General features: G+C 32.9%; 3 protein-coding genes across 4 annotated transcripts; all 3 read right to left on the reverse strand.

The window, feature by feature from the left end:
• Positions 1–2,101: 2,101 nt before the first annotated feature.
• Positions 2,102–3,084, reverse strand: LOC114186681 (glycine-rich protein). The gene has a single exon (XM_028074658.2). The coding sequence runs from the start codon at positions 3,076–3,078 to the stop codon at positions 2,452–2,454; it is 627 nt and encodes a 208-aa protein (XP_027930459.2). The 5' UTR covers positions 3,079–3,084; the 3' UTR covers positions 2,102–2,451.
• A 4,430-nt stretch (positions 3,085–7,514) lies between these two features.
• LOC114188796 (3',5'-bisphosphate nucleotidase AHL-like) lies at positions 7,515–11,722 on the reverse strand. 2 transcript variants are annotated; one of them, XM_028077442.2, is made up of 3 exons: positions 11,212–11,722; positions 8,568–9,255; positions 7,515–8,064 (listed from the first exon to the last, which is right to left on the reverse strand). In XM_028077442.2, exons 1-3 carry the CDS (start codon positions 11,579–11,581, stop codon positions 7,761–7,763), a joined length of 1,362 nt encoding a protein of 453 aa, XP_027933243.1. In that variant the 5' UTR covers positions 11,582–11,722; the 3' UTR covers positions 7,515–7,760. The 2 variants fall into 2 exon arrangements, with proteins under 2 accessions (XP_027933243.1, XP_085531417.1); XM_085675291.1 differs by lacking the exon at positions 11,212–11,722 and adding an exon at positions 10,102–10,782.
• Positions 11,723–19,797: 8,075 nt separating this feature from the next.
• LOC114188272 (Transmembrane amino acid transporter family protein) lies at positions 19,798–24,005 on the reverse strand. Its single transcript, XM_028076865.2, has 4 exons — positions 23,735–24,005; positions 22,342–22,733; positions 21,370–21,503; positions 19,798–21,196 (listed from the first exon to the last, which is right to left on the reverse strand). The coding sequence occupies exons 2-4, from the start codon at positions 22,713–22,715 to the stop codon at positions 20,151–20,153; spliced, it is 1,554 nt and encodes a 517-aa protein (XP_027932666.1). The 5' UTR covers positions 22,716–22,733; positions 23,735–24,005; the 3' UTR covers positions 19,798–20,150.
• Between the last annotated feature and the right edge of the window lie 2,067 nt (positions 24,006–26,072).

Consider the following 26,072-nt stretch of genomic DNA (forward strand, 5'->3'; position numbering starts at 1 on the left):
ACATCTTGTGGAACAGTTCCTAGTATCTCACGGACCCACCATAGTTGTATGATTAAAACTGGCTGTGAATAAATAGTAATTATTCATTGTATTATATACGAGATTATATATATGTTAAATAGGGACATAAATTTAAAAATCTTTAAGAAAAAAATATTTTATTCATAACTATGTTAAGATATAAAAACCAGAGATATATACTCTTTACACTTTTCTATGACAAAAGTTTGTATTCATATATACTAAAAAATAGACTTAAATTTAACTAAATTTTATAAAACAGGTCCGTATTCATTTATATAATATATGATAATCTTAGTCTTGAAATCTCATACAATGATCCATTTAAAATAAAAGGTTTTCTTTTAATGCTTTTTTTTTCTTAGTGTTGGTTCACTAACTAGTTTTTTTTACTCAAATTATAAGGATAAAGTAAAAGCAATGGTGTTTGTGAGTGAAACTTAATACACGAAATGGAATTGAAAGAATTAAATGGATTGAGATTGTTTAATATACAAATTAAAATATCTAAGAATGGGTAGTTTTCAATGTAGATTAATTAAAAAATAAAAAGGAGACAGTATGTTTGTATCCTGAAACTGAGACAAATCGAATTTATAATTTATTAGTATTATAAATGAATCACAACCACTTCAAAATGGAATTAAAGGCTTGTCTGTATGCTTAAAATTAAATAAATCCTTGTCCCATGGTCAACAAAATACGATGATTCAACGTATTTTGAGAATCACGCATGTTTAAACTCAACCATATTTATCTCAACCATAAACTCATTCAATAATACACAACTGGATACTTTTATAATTTTTTTCTCCTAATCAACCTCTTTATTATTAAATTATCTTATCTATCTCTCATGGGTTCAATAATTATATTTTTTATCTAAGATGAGTTTTAAGGTATCTTTACGCTAATCATTCCATCCAAAATTTAATATAAAAAGAAAAAAATGAGATTCATTTTTAAAGTGAATTCCACCTGAAAGATTTTTTTGGAGATTATATCATAACCGCACAGATATGGGTAGCATAATAATTTATCAATACACGCCACTTGCAATGTTAGCTTGAATTAAAATTTATTAAAATGGGAACCCTTTTCTTTTTTATTTTTCAAATTGCGATGTGTGTCATCAAAAGACTGGTATTTGTGCCAACCACTTTTCCAATAATAACTATGAACTCGTGAGAAAAGAAAACTAACACATTTGGATTTGGTATATTAAAAACGATTCATAACAAAATTAATATTTTTCATTTGTCGTTTGGATATGCAGTATCAGATTTAATATTAATTTATGCACAAATATCAGATTTGTCATTTGAACAGAAAGGATATGATATTCGTTAATTTTGAAATTTTTAAATAAATTAAAAATAAGGCAATTTCATAATATATAAATAAATATAAATCTTATTTTATAATAGATTGATTAGGTTTAAAATTTATTTTTTAATAATTAGTTTTTCAGAATCTAATTTGTCATTTTAAATTTTACTGAAGCATATTTCAAATTCCATCAACACTTTACATACAGTATTATATATACGAGAAATCATATTTAAAATTTTCTCTTGATATATATGTTTTGTATTTAATAAAAATAGATTACCAAAATTAAATTTTAAACTTGAGTGGCGGGCGCCCTTACTTATACTTAACGACTAGATAGCTCTCATTATGTTACGTACTTCTATTACAAAATTTGATTTTGCGAACTTCTCTATTAAATTACGTTAATGATTGAAGGAAAAATTTGAAGCATTTTCTAAATTTAAGGTTGTATATATTTTTGACAAAGACACCACTAATAGAACGTTTCTTACAGTTATTGTTGGGTGTGGGATGTGGAACTGAAGGTTCATATCACATCTATCACCTAATCATTGTTTCTCATCACATCCAATGATACAAAACTCATGTGAAATCTGCATTTTGAGTGTGGCCATTAATAAATTGACATGAAATCTCTGAAGATTAAGTTCAGAAAAAACTTCAAATCATTACTTAAAATGGAACAACAGCAGCAGCTTAATTAACATATAATACCCTATCTTCCTATAATATTACAGAGTCAAAATACCAAGCATTCTCTCATAATATATATTTTCCACCCATACACATAATAATCAAAACCAACTCGAACAAGCACCTGCATAGATATGTATCTACTTTTCATTTATTTATATCATCTAAAATGATCATCAACGTCACCATATAGGTAACTATCCATGTAAAACATTTCACATTACCGTCCAATCACAAATCTATAACTTTCTTCATTTTTATGGAGATTATCTTCAAATTTATATTAAAATATGATTTGTGATCGATAAAGTAGTGTAAAATTGTTGTACACGTCACCATTAAACATAGTAGTAGAAGGCATAACAAGTGTTACCTACATATTATTGTGCTTAATTAACTGGCTTAGCAATAAGCGATGCACTTCTTTTTGCAGTCAATGGTACAGCCACCGCCACCGCCGCCGCCGCCGTAGCCCTTGCCGGAGCGGCTGAAGGAGGAGAAGCACTTGGCTGGACACGTGACCTTCTTCTGGTAACAAGGGCCTCTGTCTTTGCACACAACGCTTGGTCTTACGATGCCACCTTTAGAGGACCCTCCATTCGGACCTCCGTACCCGGATCCGTACCCTCCTCCCACGATGCCGTTCCCAAACCCGTTTCCGAATCCGGGTATGCTGAAGCCCCCACCGGGGCCGAAGAACCCACCTGGACCAGCTGCACCACCAAGACCACCACCAGCACCGGCACCAGCACCACCTTGGTTGTTGTTGGTGTCTTTGGAGTGCTTCACTTGATTAGGGTTGGATGCGGGTCGGGTTGCGACGGAGGGTGATGCTATGAGGAGAAGGGTGAAGAAGAAGAGAAAGGTGATTGTGGGGTTCATTTTTTGTGTGTGTGTGTGTGTTTTTGTTTTGGAGTTGAAATGAAATGAGATTTTTATGAAAGTTGAGTTTGTGATGATGATGATGAAGGTTGAGAAATTTATATATATAGAGATATGAATGAATGTGTGAGTGGAAGGAAAAAGCATTAATTGGGAGGGTGTGGAAGACAGATGGGGCGATTTATGATGTTGTATAGTAGGTTGTCTGCATTTATTATTATATTTACTTCCCACTCTCTCTTTCTGCCGTTTCCCACTTTACTCAACACTTCACAACACCACTATCATTCTTCTGCAATTTTACTCATATAGCTCCTACACATGGTCAACTTTTAAAAAAAGGTGTAGTATTTAGCAAAATTACATGCATAAGAAATAGGGTATCTTCACTCTCTAAAATCTAATTCTAATCTTAGAAGATGTGCACATGCAAACATATCATTGTTCATTTTTCGATCGCAGACAATGAAACACTCAACAGGGAAAGTTAAGTACGTTACCGCACCACAGAAGTAGTGGTTAGCTTCATATACTATATATTGCACAAGTGTTTGTTTTTTTGGTTTAAGCTTTTTTACTTTCTTTGTTTAATTAGGCTGAAACTACAGTTTGAGAAATTTCACAACTGCCAAGTGGTCCGTTAGAAGGTTATTTTATGGGATGAAATTTGAAGAGTATGGTATCACATAAATTTATTACTTCTTTTCAAGCCCTGTACAAGTGTGGTTTCACTATCAGCTTTCTGATACACTGCTTGTTTATATATAATACGTTTCCGTGCGTGTTGTGTTCTAAGTCTCGTGAATTCTTAAATCGTAAACTTATCTAAACTGTTTCAAGTTACAAGACTGGTCCAAAAATAAATAAATGCCAACCAAAAATTTATATTTAGGAAAATATTGGATCTAATTAACAATAGTTGGAGTGAGTAATATATAGATTTTTACCGTTGAAAACTAATTAATGTGACCGACAGGTTAGAAAAGAAAGTACATGGTCACCAATATTTGAATTAAAGTTAAGTATTACCAGAAATCCTCGATTATACATCGCAACAACCCGTTTAATTTAATGTGCTTATGGCATAATACATACATACATTTCATGGCTTGCTTTGGAATCCATCTTAATAATTCATTCATATTGATAGCTAAGTGTCGTAATTACTTAAGGCTTTTGCCTCCTATTTCGTGGACACTTGCATTTTGTGCTTAAAAACTTCAAACTTCCATATTGCTTTCCTCTTCCAAGGATGCAACATCTATATCAACGAAAAAATATTTACCCTCTATAAGCCTTTATATATAATGAGTTGCGAATTTCATACTTCATTTTATTTTATAAGTCAATTTTATACGATTGAATTAAACTTAAAGTTTTTGTTCTGCACGTTGATCTCTATCGTATATTTTTTAAACAAAAGGTTAGGTTTACAGAGGGATTTTATTGAAGAGAACAAATACCAATGAGACCTGAGTTTAACAACATAAGATATTGACACTATTCTCAATCCAAAACCTTAAGACAATGGGTGTATGGATCTTTATTAGTGTTCTACTTTCTCATTTTAACTAATATGGAACTTAGATTCACATCTGGATTCTTAATAAAAAATAATCCAAAAAAATTAAAAGAAATACTCATGACAGATCTTTTTCATTGGGACCCCAGTGGGCAGTCACAGAAGAATGCATGCACGTTCAAAAGAATATTAACTACACATATTTTAAAAGGTTTTGGAGTGAGTTTCTCCTTTCGTTCTAGCCATGGCAGGAGTACAAGTTTGATTCTTCATTTCATAGTCGCAAACTATATATGATTATTATTTTTTGGTCCATCCTTTTGAAGACATTCAGTTATGGGACAGTTGCTATCCACATACTTTATATATAATCCATTCGCAGTGTCATACTTCTAATTAAAACCATCATTTTATTTACGACTTCACTTCAAGACTAAAATTAAGTAACAAACTCTTGTGCAACTTTTGCACCGATTAGTTTAACTTTTTTCATTAATAGTATCTTTTTCACAAATTAAATACAGTAACTCTGTAATAGGTGTCATGCAAAAAGAGAAAAAAAAATAGTTGCTGTTAGGATCGAGTGATTATCACCTGGTCAAAAGTTATAACTTCTCCTTAACAATTGTCTTACATGAAATCTCACTTGGATTGTAATTTGGTTTCTGTCTCTGATCACTTGACCAAAAACTATAACTATTAGTCAGGACGCAACTCTTTTTATCTAAGAGTGTAATAGTTCAAATACCACAATTCGATTATAATTCGATCCACTTAGTCTCTGCCACAGAACAATTGATGCCACATACAACAGTTCCTCTCAAGAAATGGGTGGTTGTCTCATCCATACACATGTGTATGATGGAACCAAGCACTTGCCACAATGTACGGTGTGATTGTTGAAATAAACTTGCCTTATCCCACTTAACAAGTTGAACATTATGGGGAGCCATATTCAACAAGGTCGGGCCTATCAAAGATTCTTTCATGACTTTAAACTGTGTTTTTCACCCAAAATTAAACATGTTCGGAGAATTATACTAAATTCTATATTTTTTTCTCAGTTCGGTTCTAGTAACATTATGTTAATTTATCCATGTGTTTTTCGCAGATCAAGACGAGGCTTCTTTCCCTTGTAAGCTCCAAACAGGTCAGAAATTGTGGTACCAAGATCAAATTCAATGCAATAAATGAAGTTTCTGACTTCTGAAACCCATTTGTGAAGAAGAAAAAGTCGTAAGAAACTGGTTTCATTAACTACACGTGTTCGTCTTACAAACATCTCAATGTGACCAATACGCGTTTCCTCTGCACCGTATCTGTCATCACTGCCAATAAATTAATACATGAAGCTGTGTTTGGATAATACTGACATATCTAACCAACCATATACTCGTTCTTGTTTCTTTAACACCGCTTGATAGAAGAAATTTGACGCAATCTTTAACTTTAAATAAAATATTAAGTTATTTCTTTTATATATTTTTCATATATTAATTTCATTTCATGTGAAATTTTTTACGATCACCATGTTTGCAATTCTCCCGTAAGGATTTAGACAAATAAGTTTTTAGTAGCATACGTTTTACCCCATTTCAGAATCATCATCCTCATCTTTTCAAAAACCCTTTTTTTACTAAGTTGTACTTACATCATCTTACGTTTTCTTTTTTTTTCTGCAAAACTCGTTAAAATACTATGATACAACACTTTTATATAAGTTCAGTATCAATCATGGTCTGTTACTCTTTAAATTGCTTAATAGTCTCGGTCTTACTTTTTAAAATATATATTCACATTCTGTGAGTAATAATATATATGATAGTGAGAAAATAAGATCCTTCGCTATATGCTTGAACTTGAGTTGGATCCCACAATTCTGCATAAGCATACTCGGAGACACATGCTAACCATTTCAGACGTTCCTTTTTAACTCTTTGTACTGCTTTGTTCAATCTTAGTTGACAAACTTATAAGATCAAACATACAAATCAACAAAGATTTTGCTTGAGCTCTGAAACATATCTTTATTCCATCAAGACATTCTTATTGTATTAAAATAAATTCTATCTTGATCTCTATAATCTCTTTAGAAAACTTTTTAGTTTCAAGCTTGGTAGTCATGTCTTCAAATCTTGTTCTTCTTGAGTTTTTTCCTCTTCTTGACTTTCTTCCTCTCTACCACATATGTTACAAATTGTTGACTTTTTTTTAGTGAACATATTAGAAAGATCCATATGCAATCGAAGAAATTTGAATCCAATAAGTCATTATTAGTTAACCCATATAAGATATCTGATCTCCAACTCAAAATCTTAATAATTTTATAAGTTTTTCTCGTTGTATATTGTTCATCTCCATTTAGTATGAGACTTTCAATTCTATACTAATTTTTTTCATATAAAATGGGCTAAACACGAAGCTTTTACTGATGAAGTTTTAGATTCAAATTTTATCTAACTTATTAAAAGTCGATTTTATAAACACTAGCTTGAGCAATGTTATTTGTTTAAGTCAGAAGTAAATTTTGGTAATCACATATCAAAAATCATTTTTGATTCCAGGATTTCAACAACATCGTGTTGAAATCAATTTACTAATATTTTCTACTAAACAAAAATAATTTTGTTTAGAATCTATCCACGTCGATTCAAAATGAAGTTTACAAACATATACTCAAATTGACATCAGAGTACTATTCACATTGATGAGATGTGAAGTCGTACTAGAACGTGTACCTGTGGAAAGTGGAATGAAATTAACCGTAATATGCATTCTATTTCTGGTGAATAAGTTATGATTAATTTCTTTGGAACTGTCAAATGGCAGTTCCAAATATATGTATTCAAAATTAATGGAATCACCGAGTAGACCAGTTTAATGTTTTCATGTGCCCCTGCACTCTTGCTCGGGGACAAAGAGACATATAGCACCAAGATAAGTAAATCATCTCCAAAATTTATTTTCTGTGTGATATTTATAATGTCAAATAACATGGATGCTATCCAGAAGGTAAATGATTGTACAGAGTTAACACAGCATATAAGTCCACGAACCCCTCTCGAGAAGAATCATTTTAAGTAAATGGCATTCAGAATGATCAAATATTATGACAGTTTCGCGTTATTACAATGCCAAACAATAGAATTGTGAGCTAACAAGCTCGTAAGTTGTTAGCAATACATAAAAAATAACTGATGGTGAAGCATGGGGATTTGTAATTTATAATGTAGAACAGAAAAAGAAAAGATGGATCATTATTGACATTATTTTCAGTGTATACGTATATAAGTTAATTGAAGCAGCCTCAGAGGCCAGAGGAGCCCCAGCTAGCATCAACTGCATCGATGATCTTTGCATGGAGTGTGGCTCCAGAACAAGCAACTATGCCACGATCAAGGCCTTCTAAATATATGCCTTTTGAGAAGTCTAGGGGAAGTCCTCCTGCATCTGTTACCATTCCACCAGCTTCTTGTATGATGATAACACCTGCAGCATGATCCCATATTTTCTCCTTGTAACCAGCCCTTGCAAACTTCATGAAAACCTCAGCATCCCCACGAGCTATTGCTGCATACTTTACCATGCTGTATACCCTCAACGGTTGTTTCCTGCACACATGATACAAAACAGATATCTTATGAGTTAGAAATCATTGTAATAAATTTATGTTATCTCTGTGCCTTCTTCTTGAAGATATTTTAAAATTTTCCTTTTCATAGAGATAACTGTTAATGCAACTGTTCTTTAAGTTAGGAATATGCAACTACTGCTCATCACAACTTCTTCTTTCCTTTCCTTCAAAGTTAATAAAAGCCTACAATAACAGGAATCTTAAATTTTAATATGCATTCAGTACTGATTTCACAAGGATCCTTGAAAAATAACAAAAGAAGATAGAATAGTTCCATGCTAATATGTCTATATGCTGGGATAATAACAATAGTAATAAAAATCAGTTTTTTCTGATATTCAATTTAGTATTTTGAAGTTCTTAGATAACAGTTGGGAAATTGGACGTGTCTCCCTTTATATACAAGCTCTCTTGAAACAATTCATTCTTTCTGTAAATCTATTATGGTATACCAAGAGAGGAAGAGAAAAACAAATGCACCTGAGACCAATAGTGTGAGCCAGCCCTGCAGTAAAAGAATGGCTTGAATTGGCCTTCTCAACTGGTTCACAGAAGGTGGCAAGTGCAGGATTGTCAATAGGAGAGACAGAAACTTGTTTTGCATGGTTTGGCCACACAAACATCTTATTGACATGGAGCAGCGGTTGCATCCAAGCCTTCCCACTACCCCTTTTAGCATATAGTACACAACCTTTGTTCCAAGTTTCAGCAGTTGGAGGAGTCAACTTGGATATAATCCTATGATAGCGGTGATGATAACTTAACCATTCCTTCCTCATTGGGTAATTAGGACATCCAAGAACACCAAGCTTCACTTCTCCATCCTCTATGAGTGCTAGAGCTACAGCATATTGATCTCCACGTACAAAACCCAATGTGCCATCAACAGGATCCAGCACCCAAAATCTTCCGGTGGGACCCCCCGTTGAGCTACAGCGACCAATTATTTCAAGAACATCTGAAGTTGAAAGACCACATTTTGGCTCCTGAACTCCAAATCGAGGTGCTTCAGTTAGACATTGATTCACAGTTTCAACCACGGCTTCTAACAGTTCAGATGAATTAGCTTTGGACAGACTTTGAACATCTTCTTCAGCAACAATCGACACATTTTGACTCCCTAAACATTCTGACAACATCCAGCTCACAATTGCTTGAACACTCCAATCTGTTTAAATAGCAAAATAAGGGTACAATTGAAACATGATTGTTGGTATGAATGTATCAATCAAACTTGAAAAGTTATATTTACCAAAAGAATTCAACAAAATAAGCTTCAACCATCACTATACAAAAGTTACAGAGAAATATAATGAAAGACACACATGAATTGATTTAGATCTTTACTTTTATCATTGTGACTTATGATTAGACATACATCGGATCTTTACAGAGAGAAAAGAGAACATGTGATGTGATGAACTTTAAATGAAAATAATGAATTCGTGATTAATTAAATATATTTTATCCATTTGGACATGTGAAATGAACAAAGAGAAAGGTCTAACCAGTAAATTGAAAACTTGCCTCTGTTTTTCCAATAGAGAACAAATTATCAGTATTTGGCAAAACATGCACTCTTTCTAAGGCAGAATGCTGCTTCCAAAGTGTTTATTAGAAGATTTTCAAAAGTAACCAAACAAAGTGTTTATTGGAGCAAGATCTACAGCATCTATATGCTGGCTTAGTATATGGACCTTCCAAGAATGTTCTTGACGTCTAAAGGGATTGTAGAGGTATATTCTGTTAAAAACTTGAAACTGTCACATCCTCATCCTTTTTTGTATTCACTATTTTGTTCTAATAGAATTTTGTTAACAAAAGGAAAAAGAGTATGTTTTAGATAAGATGAAGGGGAGCAGTAAGCAACATAAGGAAAACCATATATCCCATGAATCTGAACTGATTCAACCAAAATTGAAGAAAAATAATATATTGATTAGTATCAGGTGTACAATACAGTTCAGTCAAAAAGTGGTTTGCTTGTAGAACAAGATGAGGTTACAGAAATCACCATGTAAATATTGCAGAATATAAACCAAAAGTGAATCATACGGCATTTGACCTGGAAATTACATCAATTATGGGAAAAATTGTGATCGTAAAAGATTATTGAACTAGGCTTATATCTCCTGGGAAAGATAAATCTATGGAAGCTCAACCAGCTGATAAAGCCAAGATATGAACTTGCACTCATTCCCCCGGTCTCCTTCATATTGGAAACCACTTTCTATAATAAAGAGTACTACTGAGGTTCTATTCTATCCAATCTTATATCCTTTTGTTAGCAATATTATATTTTATAGTTTGAAAGGCACCTTGTTTTCACCAACCATACTGTTTCCCTGCATTAGAAACGTGAATCTTTGAAACTCCATGAAGCCTCCAAATTCAAATGTCACTTTCCACACCAGTGACTTTGTCTTGACTTAAAATCAGTTTTGAAGATAAGTATTGATCTGGTTATGTCCTCGCGTATCAGACAACTGAGACAAGGTTTTTGCATTGCTCCCTTTTGGCGTTTAAGAACCAAAGAACAAGCCACTTGTCATAATTTGAATGGATTTGCACACAACTTGGCAAAGCCGCAATGTGAATTCTCCTCACAAATTAGCTATTCATCAGACATAAGCTATATTTCAAACATATATTTTTGACTAAAGTTAGTACCTTGCATTTACCTGCCCGCTAGTATGCTACTACTTTCTAAAACTACTAATATTTTAGTCTCTGTTTATTATTTTTTAATTCAAAACTATTGGTGATTTTCAATTTTCTTTAATTATTATTTCACAGACAAAAACACACATTTACATCTTATTTAATAAACTAATAACACTTACATTTCTTAAATGCTTCTTGATTCGTATAATAACCTTAGAAGTAGTAGTAATGGCTAACAAAACCATAATTACCTCAAAGTTAGTGCCAGATAGCATAGCATCCAATGCACAAAACCAGGTGGCAAAATGAGTTAAACCAAATATGCTTAGAAAACATCTTGATTTGGGAAAACAGGCATACATAAAAACTAGCCCCAGCAACAGTGAATTTAGATCATAAACAAAGAGGCATCAGAAGCAAAAGCTTTACCAAAATACTCAGTTGAATAAACAGCATTCACCTGCTACTGTAACCGGAGAATCATCATCCTTGGACTGCACCTGATTTTGATTGGAAATTATAGTGTCCTGCACTCTCTGGCAGAGGGAAGACGCCATCTGCACTGCTCTAACAGCCACCTCCAATTCCTCGGAATAATCCTCTGATAACTCGGCCAAAACATCCAACCTCTTCTGCTGCTCCTCCTCCATCACGGGAAATTTTGACACAAAACCAATGTGCTGCTTTGAGAGGTTGCAGGGCACTTTATAGTTGGACCATGAAACTGGTTGCTTCACTGCATGCTTGGTCTTGGTCACTGTGAAGACATCATCGTACCCCTTCCCCATACGTGGGATTTTTGTACCAAAGCTTGAAAAATATGAAGACATATCTATCGAGTGTCCAACAATTTCTCTTATCAACGTGAAATAACGATTTTTTTTTTTTATAATGTTGAAAGAGAGAAGCAAAAACAAAATTGGATATTTATTGGTATTTGAAAGGTAAATAGGAGCAGTGATGATAATGAATGAATGACCAACCCTATCAATGTCCAGATTTGACACTATTATGTTAGGGCTGCTTTTTGGTTTGATTTTTAGTTTTTTTTTGGTATCAAATTAAAGTGGTTTTGTTTGGATTGAACGATTGGCATCGAATTTAGATTTTAAATGCTCTTTTTTAATATTCGATACTGACTCCTTTGTTGTTTATTGGATAAAGAGGTAAAGATAGATTTGAATTGAGGTCTTTATCGTCCTAAAATTAATAAAACACCCTTCTCATTATATCAATAAATAAAATAAAACAGAATTGTATAGTGGCAGTAGTAACAACAATAAATATACTTTATCATTCAACTAAGCCTTAATAATGGAGTTTTCTAAAATGGCAAAACCTATTTGGTGATGTCAGCATCATGCACCATCCAATTATACTAAACTTTTTCAAAATCTTCAACTTTCTTTCAATAAAATGCTTTATACCTACGCACTTCTGAACATACCTTTTCCCCAACATGTGAAAACTCGATGAAAAAATTATTTCTTTTCAGCAACAGAAGTGTCAAAAAGTTGGGAAGAAAGCATTTAGACCACAATTTTGTTTTTCTTCCTTTTCACTTTTCATTATTGATAGAGCAGACAAGTTGACAATTAAGTACTTTCACATTTTTTATTTATTTTTTCTGCATAAACTTAAAGTGTTCCTTGGTTGAGAGTTAAAATTTATTTATCAGAAGTTTTCTGGTATATTTAACATATATGTTCTTTTGTTTATTAATAATTATTATCAGGATAAGCTCTATGGAAAATATAAAAAGTCTTAGATTGAAATTAAAACTAATAAAGGGTGAAATTTTGAATAAATCTAAGTTCAAATCTAATATAACGATTGAATTTTTAAATATTCACCTAAAAAAAGCTGAATGTCAATAAAATCTACAATTTATCATGTTAGCGTTATTACCACTACTATAATACAAATGACAACACAATAATATTTGAAAAAAAAAATAAAGAAAGGATAAAAAAATGTCATGTATACGATTTTTTCCCCATTTTTTCCTTTTAAATCTTAACATGATTTGAATTTATTATTATTGAAAAATATTAGAGCTGTCAAAATGGGTTGGAACCCGCGAGCCAACCCGGCTCATCACGGGTTCGGGCCGGATTGGGTTGAAATTGTTTTACAAATTTCAATATGGATTTATTTTTGACCCGGCTCATTTAGAACCTAGCTCATCTGGATTGAACCAGTGGTGAACCGGATTGGCTCACCAACCCGCAGATAAAAGGGTCACACAAGTGTTTTTATTTTTTTTTTATTAAGTTAGGCTTTACATTTTGTTTTGGTCATGTTAAGTTGTTTTTTTATCCAACACATAAATATTTTGTATTTTTTTATTTTAGTTTGTATTTAGATTGTATTAAAGTTTATTTAGATTTTAATTAGAATTATAATTTAGTTTTGACTGAAAAAAAAATAAAAAAATAATATTTTTTTTAATTAAGTGAACCCGTGAGCCAACCTGTAGTGGGCCGAGCCGGGTTCGAATTTTTTTGGATCGCTACAAAGTGAGTCAGATTGGGTTGAGCCGAATTACCCATTTTGACAACTATAAAAAATATACTTTATAATGGTTTGGAGGGAAGTAGAACCGATGTTCTCATGCTTCAAGCTCATTACATTTGTTTCAATATGATTTTCACCGCTAATCTAAACACGTATTTAATGATAAAGTTTTGAATATTTAATCTCAAGTCTAAAATTCTTTGCTCTCTTTTTTAAGGAACGAAAAAGTGTAACAAATACATTTTAGATTATATAATTTAGAATATAAATATATTTTTAATTGTACAATTTGAAATGTAATTTTATATTATCAATTATATATTTCAAAATAAAATAATAATGTTTTATATTGTACATTTCAAAATTTAAAATTTACATTTTAGATTAGTCAATCTCGAATTCAATTTACAATTATGTGTGGAGGTTGAGAAAAAAACTCCTAATCGATTTAGTCAATTGGATAATAATTGAGAATATTTGAGAACAACAAACACCACTGAAAGACGAACAGAAAATAAATTAAGATGAAAAAGCATCCACATTAAAAGATTTTGGTCGGTCATAATCTTAGTGACATAGCCAAGCCAAATGTCCTAGTAATGTTTTTTTTTTTTTTTTTTGTTCATTTTAATAACTGACCATATCCGATTACTATATAGTGATTTTCAGCAAATTTAAACAGACCCTAATGATGTTGGAATGTGTGAAAGGAAGAAAACACAAATAAGCCACAATTCTAAGATTAGACCTCTCTCTCATTATGCTGCTAATGTTGAAAAAATATATCCATAATTTCAAGATTATAGTCATAACGTCACCTTGTTAGGTTAGAAAGATAATGATATTAAGTTTTTTTTTTTTTTTTACAATATGATGATAAAGTTCTTCTCATTTTTTTTTAAATAAACTATTATTCCATGACGTGGAGCATTTGGAAGCATGATCTCATCTATTTCTTTGCATGCAGATGCTACTCAATAATGATGTATTTATATACATGCGTGATGTATTTAAAAAGACCTACGAGTTGATGTATTATACAAGTTTAGGAGATGAGACAATATGTCCCTAGATTTTCTGGAAATTCGATTGTTGATGTTGTTTATATGTTGTGTTTCTATTTCATATTTTAAAAGTACAATAAAAAGAATAGTATAAAAAAATCTAATAGAGAATCTGGATTTGAAACTTTCTTAAATTAATTATAATATTGTCTTTCCTTTTGTAATTAATGCTTATTTGTTATAGGCTTAAATATCTTTTTGGTCCTCATTTTTGTAGTGTTTGTTGTGAATGGTCCTCATTTTTACATAATGTTTAAAATGGTCCTCATTTTTACGGAATATTTAGAATGATCCTCATTTCCGTAATTCATGTTTTATTTGGTCCTTTTCTATAACGTTGTTTAAATCATTAACGGAGTATTGTACATGTGGCACGATCTGTATTAGGGTGTATTACGTGTATTATACAGGTAGCTTAATTAGATATTTGGGGATAAATAAGTGAGCTAGGGTTTTGGTAGGGAATGTTTGGACAGTTAGTGAGTTTTGACAATCTTGTTCCTCCATTCCCAATTGGTATTGCTGCAATCTTCTTCTTCCTGCAATCCCATTATGAATTTAACTTCTTCCAGACTTACATACCTATATAATGGGATTGCAAGAAGAAGAAGATTGCAGCAATATCAATTGGGAATGGAGGAACAAAATTGCCAAAACTCACCAACTGTCCAAACATTCTCTACCAAAACCCTAGCTCACTTATTTATCCTCAAATATCTAATTAAGTCATCTGTACAGTACACGTAACACACCCTAATACAAACCGTGCCACCTGTACAATGTTCCGTTAATGATTTAAACAGCGTTACAGAAAAGGACCAAATAAAACACGAATGATGAAAATGAAGATCATTCTAAACATTCGGTCAAAATGAGGACCGTTTTAAACATTATGTGAAATGAGGATCATCCGCAACAAATACTACGAAAATGAGGACCAAAAAGATATTTAAACCTTTGTTTTATTAATCAAATGTAACATTTTTAGTTTTTTTTTTTTTTCAAGCGCTAGAGGAATGGCTAGTCCACTGGTTGTTACAAAACTGTCCATGCTCATCTATGGTCAGGAAATGGCTGGGCTTCTTGTTTGGGCCTTGACCCATAAAAGAAAACTCTAGCCCATTTCTGTTTCGGAGATTTATCACTTGCGTCTCTTTTTCAAATTTTAAAATTTGGTATACGCAAAATATTTTTATTTATTAATTTAAAAGTAAAAAAAATAACTTTAATATTCAAAAGAAATTATATATTTACATGTTAAATTAAAATTTGCATACATAAAAGTTCTTTTTTTTTTTCATGGATTACGAAATGTCAGCAACGACTCTACTACTAAATATAAAATTCCCATAAAGCGCATTTTAATTCAGAGTAAAGTTTTCTGTGTTAAAAGTAAAGTAGAACGACATTGCCTTTGAGAAATTAAGCCACGAGTTAAAGAAAAAATACAACTTATCAAACTTTTACAGATATACTTATAATATCACAATGTTAAGCAAACATTTATATATAATATTAGTTGAATAAATTAAAAACATTTTGAGAAGACTCGCCTAGAACATACTAATTCAAGTGATGAGAGTAACATGGAGGTTATAGTCTTTGATAGGATAATGGTCTTAGATAATCATGAACTAACTTTGTGTGTGATAAGACGAAATTCATTGACAATGGCTCTGCAGAGCGGTAGAGACCACCACAAGTGTAAGCAACCATACATGTATCCGGATAATTGATTTAGAAGATCTTGTATTGTTTGTCATCACATGCCTTGTATGCTTACTGATTCAATTGTTTATAATGCTCATCTATTGTTAAAAATTATTTTATCTAACTTATCATTTCTTTATTGTGTTTGTTTTTTGTTTGATTTTTCTTTTTGAGATGATCACCAGAATTGGTGTGAGTAGATGAGGAAACCCAAGTGATCGCCATGATGATGAAAATGTTGCAGTTTAGTTAGGCAGGTTGGATCTTGCCCTAAGTTGAACTCCGTTTGTAATACTATTTTATTTGTAATTCCTTGGTCTGTGAATAATCTTTTCTTAACCTGTTTTACATTTAAGTTTGTGTTGATGACATTGTGTTGTGCCTAAATACTTCTTCCCGTATATTTTGAATAATTATAATTATTGATTTTTATATATTTTTTGTCGGTATTCTACTTTATATTGTAATTATGTGATGTTTTATTTATTAGAATTATCTATTAAATAAAATGTCACACAATTTTAGAAAAATTATTATAAAATAACATTAGAATTATGGTAAAAGATATTGAATGAACTTATATAAATAATTAACATTAAGTTATTTTTAATTCAATGTATACTAGTCAGTCTATTTCATTTTATTTTTTCTTATTTTCATACAATATCTACAACCACTAAAAAAACATAGAGTATTTCATACAAAAAATTCAATCGATATAAATCAACCAATAATTTATATAAATACAACACTTTTCCTACATTATTTTTTAAAATTATCACATAACCTTAACCCACTTCCCAACTAAAAAATTCATTCACTCATTTTCCTTCACAGTCACACTTTCAAGAAAATCATGACAATCTCACTGTAATAATATAATAGAAATTTTAGTTAAATAATTGAATATAGTTAAATAATTTAATATTGAGTACTTTAAATAGCATTAAGAATGATACCTAGGATTGTTCCTCCCTATCACACTGAACATGTCTGGATTCAATGTATCTGATATCGGGAGAATGCATTATTGTGTGCAAATTCTCCACTTTTTTGGCTTGCTTGTTGCTTATAGAGATATATTTGGTAGATTGTTATGCAATGTGGATCAAGAACTGTGATTCTACACACTTTTTTGCTCATAAACAATTTAAAAAAAAAAACATCAATAATTAAGCCATTAACTCGGATAAGATCTAAAAATGGTGGGGGAACTCGCAACGCTTGTGGACATAATTGCTTCAGCCACTAACACTCATAATTGCTTCAACCATGTCATAAAACAAAAGTAAAAAAATAACACACACATATATATATCATCTCTTTAAAGTGTTTGGATATGCTTCAAACTTAAAAACCCCACGAAACTTTGCCACCATCATTACCATTACATCACCTTCTCTACGTAATCAATGTCACTAAAATTACTCGTAAATCATTTTCTGAATTACCATGCATGGTTTATAAATAATATAAAATCAACTATCATCAATAATGAACGTAATTATTAATAGTTATAAAGAAAATTATAATATAATAATTAAATTTTAACAATTTTCTCTTATAATCTGAATTATTATTTTTTGAGTAACTTTTTATTTTTTTATTTTCTCATTTTCTATATTTCAAACCCATTCAAAATATACATCTACTTAGATCATAAAAGAAAATTGTGACTTGGATCACCATATCTTCTTATTCATGTTTTATCTTTTCATATGATGTTCTCATTTATTTGTGTCTGATGTGTACTCTTGTAATATATATGGAAGCAGTGAATAGTGTGTGAAAACATTTCATCATTCAAATTGAGATTTAATAATATAATAAATATTTACCTTTGCGTGTTCACACGCTTTGGCTTTACGTGCTATATTATTGTTGGCAACACTTTATGGGCTTGGGTGAAGATAAAAAGAATCAAAAAATAGTCCACGCTTATTGAATACAAACAACGGAATGAATTAATGGTGTACCTACCAGGAAGAAAAGAATGTGCTTTCACTTGTAGCAAGAATTTGAGAAGAGGCTTTTCCAAAGTATGAAAAACTGGGTGTGAGTGTAAATGAATAGAAAATGTGAAAAGGAATGAATTTCAGAGAGAAAGAAAAGAAAGACAGAGAAAATCATGTTCACATAGTTATATATGCTATTATTATAGCCACCGTCCTTGAATGAAAGACTATAACTATCACCGTCCTCGTAACATTTTCGCAGTAATCTGAGACAGAATCAGAGATATGGGCATTGGGTGGCACAACTCTACTACAAAGACCACGTGGAATCATCAAAAAGACCCTGTCTTTCCCTCACATCACTCAGAGTCAAATTTTTGTGACTATTTTTGTGGCATTAAGCTAAATTGTACAATCAAATCCTAAAAAGGATGTCCGAACAAAATTTGAAAATTATTTGGTTAAAGGGTTACGTTGGCATGTTAGGTTTTACTTTTCCCACTAAAAAATTGTTGAATTTAGAGTTCATGCGTGGCAGTACAGTGATGACCATAGAAAGTCATGGATGGTCAAAAAGAGTCCAAAAAATCAGTGGCAACGCCTTTTAATTGTAACCCCACACGCAGGGCAGTTCTGTAACACGGACTCTGTATAAAACCCAAAGGTGGTAGAAGCTCTGGAAGCATAACACAGAAAAACAGAGAGAAAAGCATCACACAACACAAGAACACAAGAACAGAGAGATTGAAATGGCGAGTGGCATGATGATGAAGGATGCAAAAAGCTTCCCAAGAACGTTCTCTGGGCGTCCTATTCCCAAAAGGGGACAAGTGAAGGTTGCAATTGTTATGGGCTTCGCCAATTCCGTTTCTGCTATCTTCTCCCGCACTGCGTCGTGTGTTGCACCTCCTCACTTCACCCACTGAACCATCTCAACTAAATTTTCTACCTTTTCTCTGTACAGTTTTTCTTTTTCTCTTGTGAGTGTGCCGTTTATTGTTTTGGTGCTACTTGCTACTTAATCACTATGTTTGCTCCTTTTTCTTCTCTCCAGTAATGAGATCTCTCTTTCTTCACCTCAATTTTCCATAACTTTTTCATCCATCAAGTGAAACATTTTGTGATCGGAATTTTATTTCACTTAATCTGAATGGTTTGAGCAACGTTCCAACACTGTGCAGTTAATGAAATTAATTAACCACGTTGAGAAGGAATGATCCTTTGTATTTGTTTCTGCACTTCCACATATATCTGTTATATGATGATCATTTGAAGGTTAGCTGACTTCACATCTTCTCAGAAGAAGAGATTTACCGGTCAAAAATTATATTTTTAAAGTACTTAAAAGAATGAAGAGTTAAAATGTAATATATTAATGCTAAAATATTATAAAAGAAAGTGTGATTTCTGCCATGAAATATCAGATAAACAATAAAACCCAATGCCAGAGAAAAGGAGCATTCTTAAAAGAATGAAGAATTAAAATGTAATATATTAATGTGATTTCTACCATGAAACATTCTTATTTATTTATCTTTCTTTAATTCTACACTTACTGTGAGCAACTTATGTCTTGTTTTCTTTATTTGAATCAAAATCAACACTGTAGTAAAGAATGGATCTTTAGAAATATATTTTTGTATACAATTTTCGTTATATACTTAAACGGATATAAATATTAAACAGTATAGTATCACACGGGTCTATTTACATCCAAGAGGTATCCATCTGCAATCAAGACTAATCAGTAAAATGATAAAACAAAAATTAAGAATACGAGATAGAAGGGGGACAAAGATATACTGATAAATTAACTTTTTTGAAGCTACGCGTGTTAAAACAACGTTCAACTTGAAAGGGGATTGTTCTGGAAATCTCTACAAAAGTTTAATAAGCGCAAACCATTAATAAGCTATGACAACAGTAAAATATGAAATATTTTTTAAACTTGCAAGGTCCACCTTTGTCTCAACTTGCGCATGCATACAAGGATCATTCTCTTCGTTAATGGCTTTCCACTTACCACTATTTTTTCACAAATACAACCAAAATCTTCCACAGTGCACAAATTATTAGACTACAGGGAAACGCCTGTGAAGAACAGCATTTATGTAGCGTGCATGTGCATTTTTGCTTGACTTATCACTGAAAATTCAATTGGGTTTAAAGAATTTGAGCTTGAGCCCATCGTTGACCATGCTCCAAATACCTCCAATGGAAAACGCCAAGCTAAAACCAACCCCTAGCCAGCCAAGAATCCAGTTGAAGTACCAATTGAAGCTATATTTTGGAGGCTGTTTTATGAGAACCCACATGAAGCAAGGATACGCAAAAGTGACTGGGAGAGTGAGTCCTCCTAACAAACCAGCAAGACTCGAGAGGAAGGGAAGCGCCACTCCTATGAAGAAGGAGACAAATCCGAAGAACACTCTAAAACCTGATCTCACCCATATGGAGCAGGGACGGTTTGTCCTACTCGTGTAACCAGCTTCAAAACTATCAAAAGCAGGCATCGAGTATATCTGGAAACTGCTCAAGCAGTTAAACACAACAAGAAGGAAAGTTAATGCAAGGATTCCTCGTGAGATGTCATGGCTGTGAAATGCATACAAAGCAGTGAGAATCCCTCCAGGAGGCATTTGGTTTCCGTAGGCCCAAAACCCACCAATAGCAATTGGGAAGAGGCACATTGCAATGAAGAAATAAGCAACCTTGGCTCCTTTCCACATTGGCACACGAGCCGGGTGCTTAAAAGTTGAAGGCATTGTGGACTGAATTTCCAGGGCCAGATTGTGACCTCTGAAAGAAAACGCTATAATTCCAAGTGCATTCATGGCAAGAAATACAGAAGCAGAAGGTTGTGACAGTGACAGGGGTTCGTAGGAGATTGAAGGGGGTCTTTGTTGGCTTACAGAGAGGATCCACACCATGGTGGAGTAAGTTATAGCTGTCACAGCCCCTATGAGTGAAAGTCCTGCAATTGAATTCAGGTTTGGAAGCTGAGACAGCACAATAGATAGAGAAGTGAAAACCAAGTACCACTCCACCGTGGTTAAAGGATTCGAGGTACAAGTGGGTCCGCAAACTATTTGGAAGAACAGTTTCATGGTCTCCCCTCCGATAAGAATCAATGCTGTTGCAGTTCCTGCTGACAAATAAACAGTAGGGAACAGCGCAAGCCACACTCCTAGTCTTTCCCCTGCAAAACAACGTACATGCATACTAAACAATACAGAATATACATAGGAAAACAATCTTAAATCCTTTTCAACTATGTTACAAAGCAGTTCTACGTTGTTAATTAGGTAGCTTCTTTTAACTGTGTTACATCAACTAGCTAGAAAAAAGTAATCAAAGGCAAAGCAAACTTACCAAATGCTGCTTGTGCTAGCTCCACATATCTGTTGTATCTTTTACCTGGAACTGCTTCGTGAAGCTGAACCAAAATCCATAACGTGTAAAGTTGCCAACAATAGGCTATGGTTAAGGAAAGAATTCCCCAACTCCTGCAAAATATTTGTATAAAGCATATTCAAGAAGGCTGAAATATTTCCACACGCTATTATTCCGTACAAACATTCTAATAAACTCAACTGGACAAAATCTGTATTATTTACTATTAGATGTCTAGAAATGGAAACATGGTCAAAGGACAGGGAAAGTGTTTTCAGAACGGTGATAGTAAATGGAAATTATTATAGAAAGATACATTCACGAATTAATTGAATGACCAACATCAGGGACCCCTCTATCACCAAAAAATAGATAGTGTGGACAAAATTAGAACTGTTCCCTATACAAGAGTGATTTAATTGAACTTTGGGAAAAGCAAAAATAAAGGGCCAAATTGGCAAGCATCATGATTCCGGCCCACCCTCATTGAAATTCTTTCCATTCAACCAATCAAATATATGATGAACTTCGATATTTGTAAAAAGGCATGCCCCCACTACAATTCAAAATGATCTTACTTTCGTGTCTAGCTAGGGCCATGACCAAGAGACAAAATTTTCTTTTTTCTAGAAAATGAAAGTAAAGATTCTTCCTAACAATAAAAGGGAAAGAAAACAAAGAGAATTCGCATGCACATTACATAATAAAACATGGGACATTCCTTCATATTGGAAATAAATAAACATAAACTTTAGTTGCTGTCATCTTACAAAACAGCATCAAACTAATTTGACTAAAATTAAACGCTCTATAAGCCAGTCAAAGTTCTTTGAAAAATGCATGCTGCATCACAACAGAAATGTTGAAAAGTCACTGCAGTTTAACAGATGCAGAATGTAATGCAACGTGGTGAATAGCTAAAAAAAGATAGATACATAGATAGATACATACCAGCCAAGATAAGCAAAAGCAACGGGCAAAACGAGGGCCTGGAAGCCAACACCAGCATTGAGGTTGTGGAATGCTGCATAGTGAGCATTTCCATTGCGAGACTCTGTGATTGGAAGCCAAGCATCTTGAGGATTGAGCTTGGTAAGGTGTCCCACCTCCTCCAAGTAACCCTTCATGTTTACCAGCACTCTCTTCATTGGTGTACCTATTGGACTCAGAAACCTCGGTGATATGAACGAGGTTGGGGTCCATGATTTTCCTTCCTTTGATGCCGCTCTCGGTGACCTCTGCCCCGACGGTGTCAGTATCTCCGGCGTTGAAACCCTCGGTGTCGCCGGTATAGATATCAGTTCTGTTTCTGGTCTCTCCTCCATTTTTATATATCACTCCACCTCGTTAACAAAAAAATAAAATTCTAAGACACACACGTATATATAAGGTGCAAGTGTGCTTGCTTTGGTTTGTACTTTATACATATAACATAATTTGCCTTCTATTGGAATAAAGGGAAAGAAAACCTCTTGATGGTAATTGGGACATTGTCATGATACAGCAATGCGCATGCTCTTCTTTCTTGGTTGTCAAAAGTTTTATACAATCTTGTAGCACAAAACTCGCAAAAGTAATATACTTTATTGACCAAAATGTTATAGAAAACAAATTAATCAAGGTTAATAGGTTAATCCACAGTAACCAAGACCTTTCACAATTGCTAACGATAGCTTCCCGACATTAATCAAAGGAGGACCTCAATTTGTCATGAAACAGAAACCAAATTTGTTTACAGGGCTCTTTGAATCACAAGACAATGGAGCTAAGCTTGTGCAGCTACACCCTGTTCGTAGTTTTGGGTAAAAAGTCATATCCAGACACACTCAAGTCAGAAATTAAACCTCCATTAACTGGGATAAAAAAAACTACACACTTGTGAAGGAAACTAAACTCACTTTGGATTTGTGCAACTGGAGGCAGAGATAAGAGGAAACATTTTTATTGTCAGGATCACAAATCTAAAACAAATCTGAATGTTTGCAAGGTCTCGGTTTGAGCCTTATAATAGAAAAAAACATAGGACCTCCATTACAGTAAGTTACTTCGATTTTTAGATGGAAGTTAATCATTAACAAAACTTCCATAGGAATACATTCCACTAAATGATTGAAATAAAGATGAGTTTTGTCAATCTCACAGTTTTCCAGATCTTGTATCACTTGGATTTTCGTTTTTCTTGTACTCGCAAACAGGGTTTACACATGGTTTTTTTTTTAAAAGCAAATCATAGTCACTTCACATGACCCCAAAATGAGAAAGAACATAAATGCCAGACAACACAAAAGGACTAACCTGAACAAGAACAAATGAAACATGCAACACCGTGAAAGTAAATAAATACCTTGATATACGCCCACCAAAATGAGTGTGATGGAACTTGAATCACGAGAAGAAGAAGCTACGATACGACTGAGAGTCCAAACTTCAAAGAAAACAGGACAAGGCAGGAGAATATATGAGGAACACGGTGTTGTTGATGAACAACTCAGTGATTGAGTTGCTCTTCCCTCCCTCACTCAACTAATCTTCTGTAATGGCCTTGAAAAACACTTACTTTGGAACTAGTGATGGATGGTGTATCCCATTGTCTGTCTCGAAGTGCGGCTATTTAAAAGAAAAGAGAGAGAAAAATGACGTTGGTACGAGAAACCATAATGGTTTATGACTTTGTTTACTTTGTTTGAGGAAAAGGGAGAAAAAAAGATAATGGTCCTTAGTTCATGTCGCTCACTCTCACTTTGATTTGCGTTGCCTTTGAGAGCGTTGCAGAGACAGGCACAGTGGGTGTTGTGTTGGTGGGGACACAAAATAGCCGAAAGGAAAAGAATGCAATGCATGACAGACCAGCGTGGCCGTCGATCACTCACGTGGTGGGCCACGTGGACCATTTGACGGCTCCGATTGGGTTCAGGCCTGAGTTGACTTCTGGGCCCACTGAATCAATGTGAAAGTGAAGTGAAGTGAAGGCAGGAATGCTAGCTAATAGTGCTAAGTTATACGGGATGGGATTCAATCATTCATGCTCTCAATTCAAAACATTAATCGATGTTATTTTTATTGTTATTGACTAATAAAAAAATCGAAAACAGATTAAAAATAATAATCCAATTAAAATAAAATTTATTTTAATTTTTCAGTTTTTTATACAGTTATAAGAATTGGTGTGAAGGAAGGCCATGAATGAGCAATAAAACTTCACGAGAATGGCGCGTAACCCTTTAGCAGAGTACCTCACTCCCACTTTAGACTGTGAAAGAAAGCATTGAAAAGGTAAAATAAGATGAAAAACAGTGCAGTAACAGAGAGATAAAACCTCGGAACAGTGAAAGTAACACAGTAAAAGCATGGGAAGATAGAGAATATTTGTCAGAAATTAGCTAACACCCACCCTCCACGTGTCACCCCTGTTGGGCCTGGCGTGTGATTCATGTTCACCACTTCACCTTAACCAAAATGATTTTGTTGCCATTATTTGGTACCAACAAACATTAAGCATGACACTAATACCATCATGCTATTTTATGTTTCCTCATTGTTTTTTAACCTTTATCGTATTATCTACAGAATATCAATAAATAACCAAATTAATTTATGAAATATAAAGCACTTCAAGGGAAGTTTATATATATATATATATATATATATATATATATATATATATAAACTTCTCTCTCACTATATTTTATCATTAACTAATGTGATAATGTCACAACTTTTTAGGGATAGTTTATACATATATATACATATGATCAGGATATACATCTATATAACTTTTAAAAAACATCACACATGAATTTTGATATTTATTCAAATATTTACTATAATGTAAAAGTAATATTTGTGAGTTTTTACTAGACTGAAAAATATATATATTAATTCTGATTTATTTTTTATGTTAAAATTATTTATTTATATAATGTTATATATTTTAGTATGATTTTAAATATATATTAATTTGTTTTGAAGTATCAATTATATATTGTGTAAAATTAATCATGACATCAACAGGAAAGAAAGTGCTAAATACATGGTGATCAGGAATTGTGAGATGCTAAATTGTCTATAAAAATGTTTTCATTTCAAAGACAAAAGCTAAGTCAAACTAGTCTCAAAACTAGGGGTAACAATTAGGGTCTCGTCTGCGAAAAAAATGCAGGACAGGTTAGGGTAGTGAATTCGCGGATTCGCATAAGTTTGCAGCCCGTGCGGATCGACCCGCAAGCTCGCATAAAAATAAAAATAAAATAACTTGCACTTATATATATTAATTACTTATTTTATGCACTATTGCATTAACGTTTCAAATTCTTGTATATCTGGAAAAGATAAGTATTATGTATTTTTTAATGTGCTAAAATTTAAAGAATACATTGTGTATGTCATAGTATGAATATGAATATGATGAAAATGTTGAATTATCAATTTATCATCCAATTCCCTAAAGTTTTTACTAAATTTTGTGAACTTCTTAAAGTTTTGTGATTTTTAAATATTGAAAGTTTTATCATAAAAATTAAATATATATATATATATATATATATATATATATATATATATATATATATATATATATTCTTTTAAAAAGCAGGTTAACCCGCGTGCCCGCAAGTCAAGTGCAGGACGGACCAGTGTTTGCAGCCCGCATAAAGTGTGCGAGGCGGGACGGACCAGCCTGCATT

Source organism: Vigna unguiculata, chromosome 6 (genome assembly GCF_037176805.1).
Source record: "Vigna unguiculata cultivar grain cowpea cultivar isolate G323 ecotype 2 chromosome 6, ASM3717680v1, whole genome shotgun sequence".
NCBI classification, from domain to species: Eukaryota; Viridiplantae; Streptophyta; class Magnoliopsida; order Fabales; family Fabaceae; genus Vigna; species Vigna unguiculata.